This window comes from Electrona antarctica, assembly GCF_951216825.1.
Source record: "Electrona antarctica genome assembly, chromosome: 10".
Lineage (NCBI taxonomy): Eukaryota > Metazoa > Chordata > Actinopteri > Myctophiformes > Myctophidae > Electrona > Electrona antarctica.
Window position 1 is genome coordinate 419,560 of NC_136791.1, and position 18,566 is coordinate 438,125.

An 18,566-nucleotide genomic window follows, 5' to 3' on the forward strand; every position below is an offset into this window, starting at 1 on the left:
CGGCTCCGGCTCCGCCTCCAGCTCCAGCTCCACCTCCACCTCCACCTCCACCTCCACCTCCACCTCCAGGTCCGACTCCGGCTCCGGCTCCGCCTCCAGCTCCAGCTCCAGCTCCACCTCCAGCTCCACCTCCAGCTCCAGCTCCAGCTCCACCTCCACCTCCAGCTCCAGCTCCAGGTCCAGGTCCAAGTCCGACCCCGACTCCGACTCCGACTCCAACGGCTAGAAGTGGAACTTCACAACGTTCGACACGCTCGAGATCTTTTGAGACGGCGCCCCTCTGTCGCGCTCGAAAAGTATACTTGGAGAGGGGGGGGGGGGGGGGGGCGTGGCCATTGTACTCAAAACGTCAGCACTCGCGTTGTGTGTTCCGACGGCGGTTCCGTCTCTCCGCTCTCGTTGGGTGGTTGTTACAGAACGGTGGGTTCTCAGTGGGTGCTGTCCGTCCGTCCGTGGCACCCTAGGGTGCTGTGAGGCCCTAGGGCAGGGGTTCTCAACCTGTGGGTCGCGACCCCTAGGACGGTCGCCAAATAATTTTGGGGGGTCCCCAAATTATAAAAAAAATAACATAAATGCAACTGAATGGACGGACCACCAAAACCTTGCGGTCAAAAACATCAGATCTACTCTGTAGCATAACAGCAGATCTACTCTGTAGCATAACATGACAAAACTGTAAGGTTCTATAAAGTAAGGATGTCATTCAGATGGTGCCTTTATTGGAAGGAAACGCTACCTACAGGTCAGCTGACCTGAGAGACCAAGGAAACGCTACCTACAGTCAGCTGACCTGAGAGACCAAGACATACAGGTCAGCTGACCTGAGAGACCAAGGAAACGCTACCTACAGGTCAGCTGACCTGAGAGACCAAGGAAACGCTACCTACAGGTCAGCTGACCTGAGAGACCAAGGAAACGCCACCTACAGGTCAGCTGACCTGAGAGACCAAGGAAACGCTACCTACAGGTCAGCTGACCTGAGAGACCAAGGAAACGCTACCTAAAGGTCAGCTGACATGAGACCAAGGAAACGCCACCTACAGGTCAGCTGACCTGAGAGACCAAGGAAACGCCACCTACAGGTCAGCTGACCTGAGAGACCAAGGAAACGCTACCTACAGGTCAGCTGACCTGAGAGACCAAGACATTTGAGAACCTCTGCTATGAGGCTCCGCCTTCGGCTGGGTAATCCAGTGGATCGCAACCTTTTCTTGCATCGTGCCACAGACCCCCGTTCGATGGGACCCCCGTTCGATGGGACCCCCGTTCGATAATGAAAAATCCCCAACGTTGACGCCTATAGACGTCGTTTCAAACCCAACGGTTCACCGCCATTGTCGTCGTCTCTAGATGAGACGTCGTTTGGCGTTTTCAGCGGTTCACGATAGAGGGCGACCTTTTCCGCAAACCTGTGAGTTAATCTATGGACAAAGTTCAGAACATTGCAGTAACACATTTATTTCCCGCCTGCTGAAAATTGAGACCCTGTTCTTTCTTTTGAGATATTTGGTGTTTACATTCAGTCATAGAACTAAATATTCTGTGGGTCTTGAAATATCAATAAAACCGCTGGCAGTGGCTGTTCCTGCAGTTACCGAGTTTATAACTCAGACTTGAGTTTTTGTAGCTTATGTCCTAAACTTAAGCCGTGATTGTAACCCTAACCTCACAAACAACACGCTGTGTGCGACCTAGACCAGAAACCACACAGGCTGAGCCAGGCTGAGCATACCGTAAGGCCATAGGCGTTTAGCCATAGTTTTACTAAGGTTAGGTTTAGCCATAGTTTTACTGAGGTTACGTTTAGAATATACCTGGTGGCGATTGTTCCGAGGTCACTGGATTACCCCCGGGGCGAGCATGTTTTGTGGCGAGCGTGATTTGGAATTGGGGCGAGCGTGATTTGTGGCGAGCGTGATTTGGAATTGGGGCGAGCGTGATTTGGAATTGGGGCGAGCGTGATTTGTGGCGAGCGTGATTTGGGGCGAGCATGTTTTGTGGCCAGCATTCTGGTATTCTCATGTCAGTTACCAAAACATTCACTGCTTTTTCTTCAACACACAGTTTGGAGGGAACAAAAAAAAGAAATTAGACATTGTACAGTATATGTGTTATGTAGTTTTTACAGTTTTTTATATAGATCTGGAGAATGCACTGAAGACACAGACATGTGTATGTACTGTCTATGTTTGTATACTCTGCTGCCAAATGTCTAAATATAATATATTGGTGTAATTTATTATTTGTGGAAGGTGAATGTGACGTTCCCGTCAGGGAATCTTATTTTTTATACGGCATTGTGTACAATAAATGTATGTGTTTCTGATAAATGCTGGGTGTGTTATTGTACCAACACACAACACATTGCTCTGAGCTATATGTCAAAGTCATACGATTTTTCACACACGTTACCGCAGGGAAATTTGTTCTCCGCATTTCACCCATCTCTTGGAGCGGTGAGCCGCAGCCAAGGAGTGGTGAGCTGCAGCCGAGCCGCGCTCGGGAATAATTTGATTAGTTGATTTGACCCCCCAATCCAACCCTTGATGCTGAGTGCCAAGCAGGGACTGACCCCCCAATCCAACCCTTGATGCTGAGTGCCAAGCAGGGACTGACCCCCCCCCCCAATCCAACCCTTTGATGCTGAGTGCCAAGCAGGGAGGCATTAGGTCCCATTTTTACAGTCTGTGGTATGACCCGGCCGGGGATCGAACCCCGACCCTCCAGTTTCAGGGCGGACACTGTCTGGTCGACTAAAACTATTGACAATTTTGTCAACAAATAGACTAAAATGTTAGGGAGGGACTAGTGGAGAAGAGATCCAGTAGAACTAAATGTCAGGGAGGGACTAGTGGAGAAGAGATCCAGCTGAACTAAATGTCAGGGAGGGACTAGTGGAGAAGAGATCCAGTAGAACTAAATGTTAGGGAGGGACTAGTGGAGAAGAGATCCAGTAGAACTAAATGTTAGGGAGGGACTAGTGGAGAGGAGATCCAGTAGAACTAAATGCCAGGAGGGACTAGTGGAGAAGAGATCCAGTAGAACTAAATGTCAGGGAGGGACTAGTGGAGAAGAGATCCAGTAGAACTAAATGTCAGGAGGGACTAGTGGAGAAGAGATCCAGTAGAACTAAATGTTAGGGAGGGACTAGTGGAGAAGAGATCCAGTAGAAATAATTTAAGACGAGATCCAGTAGAGCTAAATGTCAGGAGGGACTAGTGGAGAAGAGATCCAGTAGAACTAAATGTCAGGGAGGGACTAGTGGAGAAGAGATCCAGTAGAACTAAATGTTAGGGAGGGACTAGTGGAGAAGAGATCCAGCAGAACTAAATGTTAGGGAGGGACTAGTGGAGAAGAGATCCAGTAGAACTAAATGTTAGGGAGGGACTAGTGGAGAAGAGATCCAGTAGAACTAAATGCCAGGAGGGACTAGTGGAGAAGAGATCCAGTAGAACTAAATGTCAGGGAGGGACTAGTGGAGAAGAGATCCAGTAGAACTAAATGTCAGGAGGGACTAGTGGAGAAGAGATCCAGTAGAACTAAATGTCAGGGAGGGACTAGTGGAGAAGAGATCCAGTAGAACTAAATGTCAGGAGGGACTAGTGGAGAAGAGATCCAGTAGAACTAAATGTCAGGAGGGACTAGTGGAGAAGAGATCCAGTAGAACTAAATGTCAGGGAGGGACTAGTGGAGAAGAGATCCAGTAGAACTAAATGTCAGGGAGGGACTAGTGGAGAAGAGATCCAGTAGAACTAAATGTCAGGAGGGACTAGTGGAGAAGAGATCCAGTAGAAATAATTTAAGACGAGCTCAGAATTTCAGACTTTTTTCAGTATTTCGACACAAAATGATGACCCATGGCTCCAGTTTATAACTTTAAAATATTTTTATTTGCTTTTAAAATAAACATTGGTTTTACAAATTCAGAAAATAAAATCATTAGTAGATTATTAACAGTCTTTTTTTCATAGGATTTTCTTTTAATACATGTACAGTATATATACTTTTAAATCTTTTTTTTTCTTTTTTTCTCGTGTTCCAACCAGAGTTGAGATAGAAAGGAAAACATTCGGTACCATAGAGATACTGTGTGGAAGGACCACCCTATTTCACAGAGCTTTCTAGCTGATGGTGTGGTTATATATACTGTGTGGAAGGGACCACCCTATTTCACAGAGCTTTCTAGCTGATGGGTGTGGTTACATATACTGTGTGGAAGGGACCACCCTATTTCACAGAGCTTTCTAGCTGATGGGTGTGGTTATATATACTGTGTGTAAGGGACCACCCTATTTCACAGAGCTTTCTAGCTGATGGTGTGGTTATATATACTGTGTGGAAGGGACCACCCTATTTCACAGAGCTTTCTAGCTGATGGGTGTGGTTATATATACTGTGTGGAAGGGACCACCCTATTTCACAGAGCTTTCTAGCTGATGGGTGTGGTTATATATACTGACAACCAAACCCTGTCCCTAAAGGTCGTTGTCAGGTGAAGAGGTGACCACCCAAACCCCCTTTTTGAAACTATCTCCTCGCCACTCGCCCTACACACTTCCACTCGGTTTGAGCATAGATATATAAATAATAGAGACGGCACCGGAATCCCCCTCCCATCCACTTGCATTGCATTGCGTCTCGGTTATTTATATATCTATGCTCAAACTGAGTGGAAGTGTGTAGGGCGAGTGGCGAGGAGCTAGTTTCAAAAAGGGCCTTGAACAGTGGTTAGTAAAAACAGAGAGATGTGTTTGGGTGAGCGGCGGGCGGGTGACCACCGCGGTGTGATGTCATGTTGTAGTTTTAGTAAAAACAGAGAGATGTGTTTGGGTGAGCGGTTGGTGACCACCACGGTGTGATGTCATGTTGTAGTTTTAGTAAAAACAGAGAGATGTGTTTGGGTGAGCGGTTGGTGACCACCGCGGTGTGATGTCATGTTGTAGTTTTAGTAAAAACAGAGAGATGTGTTTGGGTGAGCGGTTGGTGACCACCGCGGTGTGATGTCATGTTGTAGTTTTAGTAAAAACAGAGAGATGTGTTTGGGTGAGCGGTTGGTGACCACCGCGGTGTGATGTCATGTTGTAGTTTTAGTAAAAACAGAGAGATGTGTTTGGGTGAGCGGCGGTGGGTGACCACCACGGTGTGATGTCATGTTGTAGTTTTAGTAAAAACAGAGAGATGTGTTTGGGTGAGCGGTTGGTGACCACCACGGCTCAGTGATGTCATGTTGTAGTTTTAGTAAAAACAGAGAGATGTGTTTGGGTGAGCGGTTGGTGACCACCACGGCTCAGTGATGTCATGTTGTAGTTTTAGTAAAAACAGAGAGATGTGTTTGGGTGAGCGGTTGGTGACCACCACGGTGTGATGTCATGTTGTAGTTTTAGTAAAAACAGAGAGATGTGTTTGGGTGGGCGGCTGGCGGGTGACCACCACGGCTCAGTGATGTCATGTTGTAGTTTTAGTAAAAACAGAGAGATGTTTGGGTGGGCGGCTGGCGGGTGACCACCACGGCTCAGTGATGTCATGTTGTAGTTTTAGTAAAAACAGAGAGATGTGTTTGGGTGAGCGGCTGGCGGGTGACCACCACGGTGTGATGTCATGTTGTAGTTTTAGTAAAAACAGAGAGATGTGTTTGGGTGGGCGGCTGGCCGGGTGACCACCACGGCTCAGTGATGTCATGTTGTAGTTTTAGTAAAAACAGAGAGATGTTTGGGTGGGCGGCTGGCGGGTGACCACCACGGCTCAGTGATGTCATGTTGTAGTTTTAGTAAAAACAGAGAGATGTTTGGGTGGGCGGCTGGCGGGTGACCACCACGGCTCAGTGATGTCATGTTGTAGTTTTAGTAAAAACAGAGAGATGTTTGGGTGAGCGGCTGGCGGGTGACCACCACGGCTCAGTGATGTCATGTTGTAGTTTTCGGTGGTCAACCTCTTCAACCGAAAACTGGACTATGAATAGGCCTTAAGCTTAACCTCACAGAAACTATGCCTAAACCTAACCTAAACCTCTCTAAAACTCTGCCATACTATAAGGAAACTGAAACATAATGGCCCAGACTCTTCTTCAACCAACAAAGATGGCAAAAGCAAACATTCTGTGTTCTGTACTTATGCATAAACAACTTTGTACAGTTGGTAGAGAAGACCGAAGTCCTTAAAAGTCCTGAAACCTAACCTCTCAGAAACTATGCCTAAACCTAACCTTAACCTAATCTGAAGAACCACAGCCATGGGGTAGAAAGCTCGGGAACAGAGTGAGTCTCATCGTGTGAACTCGGGAATAGAACCGACACCTCACACAGACACACAGTGAAGGGTGGGACTCGAACCGACACCTCACACAGACACAGTGAAGGGTGGGACTCGAACAGACACCTCACACAGACACAGTGAAGGGTGGGACTCGAACAGACACCTCACACAGACACACAGTGAAGGGTGGGACTCGAACCGACACCTCACACAGACACAGTGAAGGGTGGGACTCGAACCGACACCTCACACAGACACACAGTGAAGGGTGGGACTCGAACAGACACCTCACACAGACACACAGTGGAGGGTGGGACTCGAACCGACACCTCACACAGACACAGTGAAGGGTGGGACTCGAACCGACACCTCACACAGACACACAGTGGAGGGTGGGACTCGAACCGAAACCTCACACAGACACACAGTGAAGGGTGGGCCTCGAACCGTCACAGTGGAGGGTGGGACTCGAACCGACACCTCACACCGACACACAGTGAAGGGTGGGACTCGAACCGACACACAGTGGAGGGTGGGACTCGAACCGACACACAGTGGAGGGTGGGACTCGAACCGACACACAGTGGAGGGTGGGACTCGAACCCGCAACCAAACACACAACAACCCAGACGTGAACAGCAGCAGAAAGCCATGTCGTCGTGAGAAAAGACAGATTTACAATCTATAGTGTTAATTAAGAGAGAGTGAACCAAATGGAACCAAATGGAACCAAATGGAACCAAATGGACCTTTATGGGTCTGGAACCGACTCTGAAAGAGTGTACGACTTCATGTGCACTCTTTGCAGTTAAAGTCACTCCAGCAGTGTTTTTGGCGACACCGCTGGTAGCTCCTTGTCATTGCAGCGGTCAGTCTATGGTCTGTTTAGAACTGCAATTCCCAGAATGCAGTTAGAAACAGAAACACGTTCCGCCTCCAAAACGAACGCTGCTAGGGTCGCACAGCGCAGGAGGAAGGAAGGTGCTTATTTCCGTTACATTTCGTGCGTGTGTGTGTGAGTGTGTGTGTGTGTGTGTGTGTGTGTCTGTGTGTGTGTCAGGGGCAGACACTCGTGACGACAAGTGGCGCTTAGAGACGTTTTTCTTTTTTCTCTCCGAAAAACACGCTCACGTGAAATTGCGAAACATATACCAACAAATGATAATATAAAAAAATAACGTTTTTGCTAATTGAACAAAAAGCTGGTTGTCACCGTAAAACAAACTCCAGCTGGAGTGGAGTCGGGGTTACAGCCGACGAGGCTGTGATCAATCACCTTGATTTCATCATCCTATAACACATGCAGCTCTGAGATAGCCTGGTTAATAAACCAGACCGAATCAGCCGTTGGCAAAAAAAAGTTGCCTACCAGCGGATTTGTGTGATATTAGTCTGGCTTATTAGCCAGGCTAGCTCTGAGATGCTTTTCAAACAGTATCACTTTATACCAGCAGGTGTCACTGTTAAACATGTTATCAGCTGTTACACTGACTGACAAACTGAATTATATTAGCGTCATAACGGCCTTTTTCACGAGTTCCAGGGGGTCCCCAGCTAAATGATAGTTTGGAACCAAATGGACCCTTATGGGTGTGTAACTCAGAGAGTGTACAAATGGAATCAAATAAACCCTAACAGGTCCATTTGGTTCCATTTGTACACTCAGAGTTAAATTAACATTGATTTTTGCAATATTAATTGGGGTCCCAGAGATAGAAATGCCATTAAACGGGGGTCCGTATAGACTAATGCATGTCAACCTGGGTGTCCATGAAATTAAACGGGTTGAGAATCACTGCTAGAGCCGTAAGAATCTTCTCTTACGGGGGTCCCTGGCCAATGGGGGTCTGCAGGGCTAATTAGTGTCGATTTGGGGGTCCTGACATGAAAAGGTTTGGGAACCGCTGACTTAAAGTTCCTATTTATTGATTTTATATATTTTTTTCTTGCCACTTTTGCAATACCCTGGCCGCCCACCAGGGGTCCCTGGCCCTCCATGGTCCAGAATCACTGAGCTAACAGACCATGGGGGTCCGCGAACCGTTTAGATCGAGACCAAAAAGAAACACTAGTCTCTCCGGGTCCGAACTAGTGAAAATAGCAGATCTACAAGCTCAGCTCACGCCATGTTGGGAGCTTGAAGATCGTCTATTTTCCACAAATTCTTAAACATTCATTTTGTTTTAAAATTTATGGAATTTCTTAATTTTTGTAAATGTATTTTATCAATGATTTAGAAAAAAAAATATCATTGAGTTTGTATTTAAAATTCAATGAAAATCTTCCTGTTTTTTTTGGCTTAAAAAAGTATGGAACAAAACCATTAAGAGATATATATACTCGCGACCCACAGATGGATCCCGACCCACAGTTTGTGAACCGGGTCACACCGATAGGTTGGATTTGATCTTCAAATAGAACGCTCTCTTGTCCTCTCTGTCAGAACAAGCTGGGACGCTGAGCCAATTCATCAAATATTCATCAGCAACTCTGTGTGTGCGCGTGTTTGTGTGTGCGCGTGTTTGTGTGTGCGCGTGTAACTGTGTGTGTGTGTATTTGTGTGCGCGTGTAACTGTGTGTGACTGTGCACACGTGCATGTAAGTGGGTGTGCGCACACACACTTGACGTGATAAAGGTTGAGCACCACTGACACAGAAACATAGCGTTTTTCAGAAAACTGTTAGGATTTAAAATACTTTTTGTTTTAGAATCGGCCTCAGGTCTAAATGTTTTAAAGAGCTCAATAGTTTTGTAGTAACAGATTTTACCGTCAGACATTAGGCTGTTGATCTTCAATGCTTTGCATTTCTGGTTCCGTCTAAATGTGTAGAATCTTTTAATGAACTTAATTTACTGTTTGATGTTAATAAAACATTCCAGCACACCTGGTAGTTTACATTAAATATTACTCCTTTTGTTCAAGGTGACCACAGTATGTCTTAATTATGACTATTCATTAGTCATTTAAAACGCACGCACACACACACCCCTTTACAGTTGAATGGATTAATTACTCTGTGTGTGTGTGTGTGTGTGTGTGTGTGTGTGTGTGTGTGTGTGCATGCACGTGCGGAGGTGACCTTCCTCCTCAATTACACTGCTGAAATAAAAACGGAAAGTTTCGCACGCACGCACACGCATAGACACACACTCTTTTGTATTCTCTCCATTGTCTTCATCTGATGAGTATTATCAAATATTTAAATGAAAAAGTACAACTCGTCCCCTCCCATTCGTAACCATAGCAACGCCCCGCCCATGCGTGTGTATGTGTAACCCACGGCGACCTATTTCTGACTCCTGCATTAAGAATTAAAGGCAGCGTGGCTGATCTCCTCTGACCACTATGAGGTGATTAGACCTAGAAATGTCTTCTAAATCCTGACAGTTTTCTGAAAAACCCTATGATGCCGTCAGTCGTTCTCAGACTATTTCATGTCAAGGACCCCCAGCAATAGTAGGCCTATTTGGCCGCCGACCCCCATCTGAGAATATGTAGTTCCAGGGACCTCCTCCCAGAAGCAAGGATTTGAGTTAAAACGTTCATTGTGAGAGAATATATATTCAAACATTTGCGCAACATTTTCACAAATTTTCAAAAATAGCAGATCTACAAGCTCATGGCGCGCTATGAGCTTGTAGATCTGCTATTTTTCAATAGCTAAAGCATAACATAATGCTTAAACACCAAAAGGGGTTCCCGTCCTGAATGGGTTAATAATTATAATACCGCTATTTAACTTCGTTTTTGGCAAAAATATTAATATTTTTTGCCAATGAAATGAAATGAAATGATTACTATATTTACCCAGGGTATCTGGGCTAAGCTCAAGAACTTGTTTCCAGCCAGGCCCTGCTCATAGAACATTTCATCGTAGTGGTTCAATGCCTTGTTCAAGGGCACTTCAGCGGTGGTCATTTTAACGTGTCGGATGACTCAAGGTCCCAGCACGCATTGCCTGTCCAACAGTACACTGGAATGGAGACACAAAGAGTATCCTTTGTGTCTCCATAGGGAACCACTGCTTGTCATCAAATTAACATCTGGCAAAAACAAAACAAAAATATATCCATGAATTCCACATTTCCAGTCTCCATGGAGTGAGTAATTAAAACAAATGGGTCATTTTGGGGTTGAACTATTCCCTTGAGACTAAAATGAAGAAAAGCATTTTAATCTTTAACCCATTTTGGGCAGGTACCCCTGTTGGTGTTTTAAGCATTGTGTTATACTTTAGCTATTGAAAAATAGCAGATCTACAAGCTCATAGCGCGCCACCGAGTGGCGCGCTATGAACTTGTAGGTCTGCCATTTTTGAAAAATTGTAAAAATGCAGCACAAATCTTTGAATATATATTCTTTCAGAGCGAACGTTTTTTTATTTCGACGTTAGGCCTAAATGTGTTAAGCGAGAGTACGACTCCATCTGGTTCCATTTAAGGGATTGTGACATTAAAAAAAACCACCTGAACTTAAACATTCAGTAGATTTTCTGTGGTTTTCTGGCTCAAACAGGTGCTCTGATTTTCCTGCTGTTTGTGATGTCACAGCCTGCAAATCCCATAATTAGGCATGTCCCGATACTTGTATCGGAATGCCCTCCGATATGCCCTTATTTGGTCATATCGGAATCGGCAAGTACACCCCGCACCAATCCGATACCACATTTTATTTAATCACGTGATGCGCGCAGCACGGTGAGACGGGGCCGCCGGTATTGAAAACGCGCATCTCCAGCCGCAGGTGTGAACGGCTTTGCCGACGTGCGAATGGGGGACAATTTAAAACAAAGGCGGCTTGCTGTAGTTTGCGACTAACATAAATGTGCATGCACAAAGGCTGCCAAGTAGGCTATCTTTTGTTGTTTTTCTTTCTCTCCCTCTCTTCGAAGTTAGACTGGACAAATAAACTCTAAACTGACTGACTGGGCCACGGTGGGCTGACGCTCATGGTAACTTGCGCCGTGGGTGGAACGGGTGGAAAAGTTTGGTTACATTTTAAAAGACAAGAGGGGAGCTAAATGCAATAATGTAGCACAGTTGTTAACTTAATAAGTAGGCTACATGCACGAAAGGGAACATTTCGACAATGCATAGGCATCTGTCAATAATGCATCGTATTAAACCCAAATGTAACGCATTTGGGTTTAATACAACTCTGTGCATGTCTGCACCGAGTCGAAACACGGGAGCCGTCAGCTGCTGCAGCGAAACAACAATCCTCGTCCACCCAAGGCATGCGTGGTTTGCTTGCCTTGCTACCCAGCAAGACTCCGTTGCCATCATTCATAATCCAATTCCGTTTGGGAAACTCAAAACTCCCTGCCAAAGTTATAATAATAATTTTACTTCTCAAGTCTATCGTTGCCGAAAAGGCAGATATACAAGCTCACAACGCGGTGCAATCAGACGCAGTGTGAGCTTGTAGAATGGCTATTTTTGGTGCGTGACGCTGTCGTACGAGGACGTATACATTACGCTTTTAAAGTGACGGTACACAATTAACTCTGTTAGAAAAGTATGTATTGTATTTCAAGACCCAGTAGTAAAATGTAGTGCAAGGGATGTTTTGGTTGGTTAAAAAGAAAAATATACATGTGTGTGTGTGTGTGTGTGTGTGTGTGTGTGTGTGTGTGTGTGCTTGCAAAGTGGAACATCACCAGGGCTAAACTTCACGTTATTCTACGTGATAACGCAACCAACATGAGTACATGTACTTTACACTTTTTTTTTAAAAAGCACTGGTATCGGTATTCGGTATCGGTATCGGCTAACACAGAAATTGTTGGATCGGAATCGGATCGGAAACGAAAAAAGTGTATCGGGACATCCCTACCCATAATATATGTCAATGGGATTTCCCAGCATATTTTCACCGTTTGCCTGTTTTCATTGCAGCTCAAAAGGCTTCCAAAACCCCAGAGAAAATTCCAGACCAGAACCCACTCAAGGTCACTTGATTCAGCTCCAAGATCATCCCGGTTCAAATATGTATATTTTGTATTATTATTTTTTGGGGCGGTTTCTACACTGGAGACCAACCACACGTTGGAGACCAACCACACGCTGGAGACCAACCACACGTTAGGGTTAGGGTTAGGGTTACCCTAACCCTAACCCTAACCAACCACACGTTGCCACCAAGCATGTTGTACCATGGGTACTATGGGTACTATGGGTACTATGGGTACGGTTTGACGCCTCACTCAGCCTTTATTCGCTGTGAAAATCCACATAAAAAATTGCGTATCTGATTGGGCAAAAAAACAAAAACTAAATAAAAACTAAAAAGCCAGGTGTGTAAGCAGGCTATCTTAAATGTTATCGAAACGCAAAACACGCAACATTTCAAAACAGGAAAAAAAACAAACAAACAAAAACAAAGTCAAGTAAAAGATGGCGTTCTTTTGCGAGCCGTTCCAGAAATGTTGCACGACTCAGAACCACAAAAAACAAAACACAAAACCAAGCAGGAAACTATAAGTGGTGATTCATAACTGCATGATTACATTTCACGTTCAACGGATCTCCAAACCCATCTAGAGAGGTCAAAAAGACTATCGATACAATTAGACTGATCAATACTAGAATCAATACGTTTGAGCGGGCGTCGGCTCGTCAGAGAGGAGCTGCAGTCCGTCCGTCCGCACCAGTCCCAGGGCACGCTTTTGGGATCGTCGTTCGCACGGCCCACCCACCCATCGGGGGCCCACCCACCCATCGGTGGGCTGCGGCCCACCCATTGGGGGCCCACCCACCCATCGGTGGGCTTCGGCCCACCCACCCTTCGCAAAACCAGCGCCCTAGCATCGTATATTCTTCGTAATATTCGTAATAATAGCAGAACATTCTGCTATTAAAAGAAAAGAAACAGACCATTCTGCGAAAATAAGCAAACATTCGTTGAAAAAACGGGAACATTCTGCAAAAAACTAGACGAACATTCGCTGAGCATCGGCGAACATTCGGCGACAATAGGCAAAGATCGGGCGAAGACGAGAAGTGCTCTCTCTCTGTCCGCGGTGTGAAGACAAACGACAGCCAATCAACAATCAGCTAATAATAATAACAATAATGAACACGATCAGGAAGTCGGTAAACAATCTACGACAACGACAGAATGGATCAGCGACGGTTTGATTGACGCGTCCGTTTCCTTTAAGACTTAACCAGTGAGTTGCATCGTCACGTTTATGAGATTAACTGCAAAAAAAACAAAACAACAACAATCAAAGCAGGTGATTAAATGATGATAACGATCATAAAAACATACATGAAATGACAAGGAAATACATGAGCAGGAAGTCAGTGTATGTGTGTAAACCGTGTGTGTATCTAGTGTGTGTGTGTGCACGCGCGCGCGTGTGTGTGTGTGTGCGTGCGTGCATGTGTGATTAGTAGAATACAGTATATGTACATTATGTATTGTAGTGCAATGATCGCTTACGTTTTTTTAACACACACACACACACACACACACACACACACACGCACGCACACATACGCGTGCACGCCAGACATTGTCCATACATTATGGCTATAATATCCTGGATGGGTGGAGTTCTGTCGGTCGTTAGGGGCAGAAACGAGATCACAGTGACCAATGGGAGAGCTGAGAATCAATTCAGGCCACGCCTCCTGATGAAGACAGCAGCATTAAGGTGTTACACGCCGTCGCAGCGGGGCGGCGCCCTCTTGTGGCGACGTATGAATCTGCGTACTCCGACACAGGTCAGACGTGTTTTTTTTCCTGTCGTCACGCGACGAACACGAAGTAGGCGAAGCTGGAGGAGTGATGGAGACGACGGTCCGATGAAGGTTGGGAGGCCGAATGAACCCGTCAGTCACACACGACGTGTTGCGTCAAGTCCGTCTTTCAAATTCCTCCTTCCTGGTTCCGCTGTCAGACAGACAGGCAGACAGACAGGCCAACAGACCTGTCTGTTTGCCTTCAACAGTTTTTTCTTGCCACCCAATCTGACCACTTAAAAACCGTGTTAGTACTTTTCGGGTCGCAAGCTAGGCGTCGCATGAAATCTGCAAGCAAGCTCTCCACGCGTCAAAAAACGCGTTCGCGACGCACGGAGAGCTTGTAGATCTGCCGTTCATCATTTGAGCGCGACACCGGGCGCACGACTCGTCGCTTAAACTCGGCAGTGAGTTGTTGTCAGAGGGGCGGGGCATTCGTTAATTTTAACAATCAATCAATCAATCGACCCCCCACCCACCAATTACTATTCGTTTTCTTAATTAATCGTGTTAATAATAATTGTAGTGTTTTGCTAATCGCTTGGATGTCAATTCAATTGAATTCAATTCAATTGTCCTATTGCATAATTCTCACGGCCCCACCGGTGGGACCGCGACCCGCGGGTTTGAGCACGTGTGTCCGTGAGGATGAGGAGCAGGTGGTGATGAAGGTCAGAGCGGGGGTTGACACTAAGATCTCAGAGGTCATTTCCTACCTGCCCAGAGGTCACGTCAGAGCGGGGGTTGACACTAAGGTCTCAGAGGTCATTTCCTACCTGCCCAGAGGTCACGTCAGAGCGGGGGTTGACACTAAGGTCTCAGAGGTCATCTCCTACCTGCCCAGAGGTCACGTCCAGTTGTCCGAAAAGTAAACGACAGGTAAAACTTGAATTACGCGTTACTTTACTGGTGAGTTCTGGTTGGCTGCTTGAAGCCAAAACAAATCCCAAGACTCTCATTAAATGACCCCTCATTAAATGACCCCTCATTAAATAAACAGGACTGAGAACGTTAAGCCCTGTGGACACGCCTCCATGTGTACGTCAAATATCTCAACAGCTGTGACTCGTTTTAATTCCCACAGACATCAAAGCGTTGTGTTGTTTATAGCGAACTAAAGACAGTTCCTTCCACCTCATAACGCTCCTGCCGACGGGCGACCTCAAAGATAAACTCCAAAACGTTTTATTTACTCGCCATCATCATCATCACGAGCGGTCGGCCAAATTTATTTTTTTAGTGTCAACCCCCTTCAGTCAGTCCTAGCCTGGCGTAGCCTGATGACATCACTGCCTGGGTATCAGTCTGAACTAGCCTGGCATAGCCTGATGACATCACTGCCTGGGTATCAGTCTGAATAGCCTGGCATAGCCTGATGACATCACTGCCTGGGTATCAGTCTGAACTAGCCTGGCATAGCCTGATGACATCACTGCCTGGGTATCAGTCTGAACTAGCCTGGCGTAGCCTGATGACATCACTGCCTGGGTATCAGTCTGAACTAGCCTGGCGTAACCAGATGACATCACTGCCTGGGTATCAGTCTGAACTAGCCTGGCGTAACCAGATGACATCACTGCCTGGGTATCAGTCTGAACTAGCCTGGCGTAACCAGATGACATCACTGCCTGGGTATCAGTCTGAACTAGCCTGGCGTAACCAGATGACATCACTGCCTGGGTATCAGTCTCGTCCTTCTCATTGGGCGGTGACAAAAAGATTCAAACGGTCTCTATTGGTTAGACCAACCAACCGAATCTGGTTGGTTGGGACAAAATCCTCCCACAACTGAGCAGTGCCACACCTATAATCTGACGGGGGGGAGGGGGGGGCTAGGCCAGGCTAGATGGAGGGTCAGTCTAGGGGCCAGGCTAGATGGAGGGTCAGTCTAGGGGCCAGGCTAGATGGAGGGTCAGTCTAGGGGCCAGGCTAGATGGAGGGTCAGTCTAGGGGCCAGGCTAGATGGAGGGTCAGTCTAGGGGCCAGGCTAGATGGAGGGTCAGTCTAGGGGCCAGGCTAGATGGAGGGTCAGTCTAGGGGCCAGGCTAGATGGAGGGTCAGTCCAGCAGCGTCCCGTGCTCCTGCGCTCGTGTCAGGCTGTCCTTTCGGAGGAGGTGATGGACGCCCATCCTCTTGGGACTCTTCTGGTGCCGAGGGGGACCGCTGTGACCGCTGTGGCCACCGGGGGGCGGCGGCGGTGAAGGGGGCGCGGAGGAGGAGCTAAAGTCCCCCTCGCCGGAGATGACGTCATCTCTGCTGTCCTCCTCTTCCTCCTCCTCCTCCTCTGACTCCTCCCTCCTGCCATAGCTGTGGGCGGGGCTGTGGGCGGGGCTGTGGTCAGCCATGGCGGCGACGAGCGTGTCTCCGCTGGCCCGTTCGTCCTGGTCGTCCAGAGGAGGGGGAGGAGCCAGAGGCGGCTCCGCGTCGAGGAGGAGCCCGTAGGAGCCCCGCCTCCAAACCCCGCCTCCTCCTCTCTCCTCCTGGGGCTCCTCCCTGTCCGGGGACACGCCCCCTCCTCCTCTCCTGTGGACAGACCTGTCACAATTATTACACAATCGCAATAGACCTTTAGCTAAGCCCCTCCCCAAATTGCTATGGTCCAATCACAGCTAAGCATACCAGGGGTTACCGTTAGACAAACCTCTCCACCAATAGTTTCTAAACATATGTTGTTCCAGGACCCCGCCCCCCCCCCCCCCCCCCCCCTAAGCAAAGATTTGAGTTAAAAACATGTGCTGTGAAAGAATATATATATTCAAAGATTTGCGCCACATTTTCACAATTTTTCAACAGCTAAAGCATAACATAATGCTTAAAACACCAGAATGGGTTTTAAACGTGTAAATCGTGACAGCCGTAGTCCCACCTGTGTACACTGGAGTCGGAGGTGTAGTCGACAACACCGGCGAAGTCGTCGACGGCGGCAGCGGCTGGGGCGCCACCCTGGTGGTGGTACGTGCGGTTCCTCCTGCCGTCCGTCGACGTCGTCGGCGCCCCCTCCTGGTGGCCGGCCGGCGCCCGCGGCCTGGTGACGGCAGCCGCGGCGGCGGCGGGGGGGTGCGTCTCCTTGACGACGGAGGAGGAGGAGGAGGGAGAGGAGTACTCAGAGGAGAAGGAGGTGCGGTGGAGGGCGTGGTCTCCAGACGACGGGAGGGTCTTCTCCACGAACAGCCGCTGCCAGTTGGCCAATAGGAGGTCCTCCTCCTCAGAGCAGGAAGTGGCCGAGGAGGAGAAGGAGGCGGGGCCAGGGCCAGCTCCTCCTCCTCCTCCAGGGGGAGGAGTCTGCTGCTGCTGCGTGGGGGGAGGAGGGGGTGGAGGGCTGGAAGAGAAGACAACTAGGATGTTATAACACATTGGATGCTAAAGACGAGTAATCTCGTCTCATCAAATACAACCGCCTAGTGACTTTAGACCAGTGGGTCCCAAAGTAGTGGGGGTCCGGGGACCCCCAGGGGTCCTTGAGGGAGCTCCAGGGGGTCCCCAGCTAAATGATAGTTAGGAACCAAATGGACCCTTATGCGTCTAACTCTGAGAGTGTTCATTTGTACGCTCTCAGAGTTAAATTAACTTTTTAGATTTTACAATATAAAGATAGAAATGCCATTAAATGGGGGTCCGTATAGACTAATGCATGTCAAACTGGGGGTCCTTGAAATTAAACCGGTTGAGAATCACTGCTAGAGCCATAAACATCTTCTCTTATGGGGGTCCCTGGCATGTCTTTTTCAAATGGGGGTCCGCGGGATGATTAGTGTCAATTTGGGGGTCCTTGACATGAAAAAGTTTGGGAACCTCTGTCTTAGAGGCAGCCAATCATGAAAGAGTGTCCACTAAGGTGGCTAGTAGAGGAAGGTGAACATGTAGTCCAGGTGCTTTTCAAGCACTTGGCAGGAAAAAAGAAAAAGGTAAAAATAAACTAAATCTAAAACCCAGAACTCTTCTTACCTGGAGGAGAACGGACTGGAGTCGCGGTGGCGCGCGCGTCCCCTGCGCTCGGCCACGCCCCCTCTGCGCTCGGCCCCGCCCCCTCCGGAGGAGGAGCACGAGGAGGAGGAGGAGGGGGAGGGGAAGGAGGTCATGTGGTCCGAGGAGGAGGAGGAGGTGGTGGCCCCGCCCCCCTGCAGGGAGCAGGAGCCTCCGGGGTCAGAGGTCACCAGGCTGAGGGAGATGGCCTGAGGTAACGACACATTCATTCACCGTTCATTAATCGATAGCCACGCAAATAATTTGCCATTAAAAGACAACTCCAGATTACAAATAACCATATAGGTTCATCCTAATAACATTAATAATAATAACCATATAGGTTCATCCTAATAACATTAACACTAAATAACCATATAGGTTAATCCTAATAACCATATAGGTTCATCCTAATAACATTAACACTAAATAACCATATAGGTTCATCCTAATAACATTAACACTAAATAACCATATAGGTTCATCCTAATAACATTAACACTAAATAACCATATAGGTTCATCCTAATAACATTAACACTAAATAACCATATAGGTTCATCCTAATAACATTAACACTAAATAACCATATAGGTTCATCC

General features: G+C 47.3%; 1 protein-coding gene across 2 annotated transcripts in view; it reads right to left on the reverse strand.

Annotated features, from left to right (window-relative positions):
* Positions 1 to 12,951: 12,951 nt before the first annotated feature.
* Positions 12,952 to 18,566, reverse strand: part of tjap1 (tight junction associated protein 1 (peripheral)) — a 61,022-nt gene continuing 55,407 nt past the window's right edge. Inside the window, exons 10-13 of one of the 2 annotated variants that reach the window (XR_013790938.1) lie at positions 17,948 to 18,174; positions 16,869 to 17,321; positions 15,409 to 16,525; positions 12,952 to 15,312 (exon numbers count right to left, since the gene is read on the reverse strand). Coding sequence is in view for 1 of the 2 variants with exons in the window: in XM_079512047.1 (XP_079368173.1) it covers positions 16,060 to 16,525; positions 16,869 to 17,321; positions 17,948 to 18,174 (1,146 nt within the window). In the remaining variant the exon portion in view is untranslated. Of the gene's footprint in view, positions 16,526 to 16,868; positions 17,322 to 17,947; positions 18,175 to 18,566 lie in introns of both variants that reach the window. The other variant, XM_079512047.1, reaches the window with a different exon arrangement.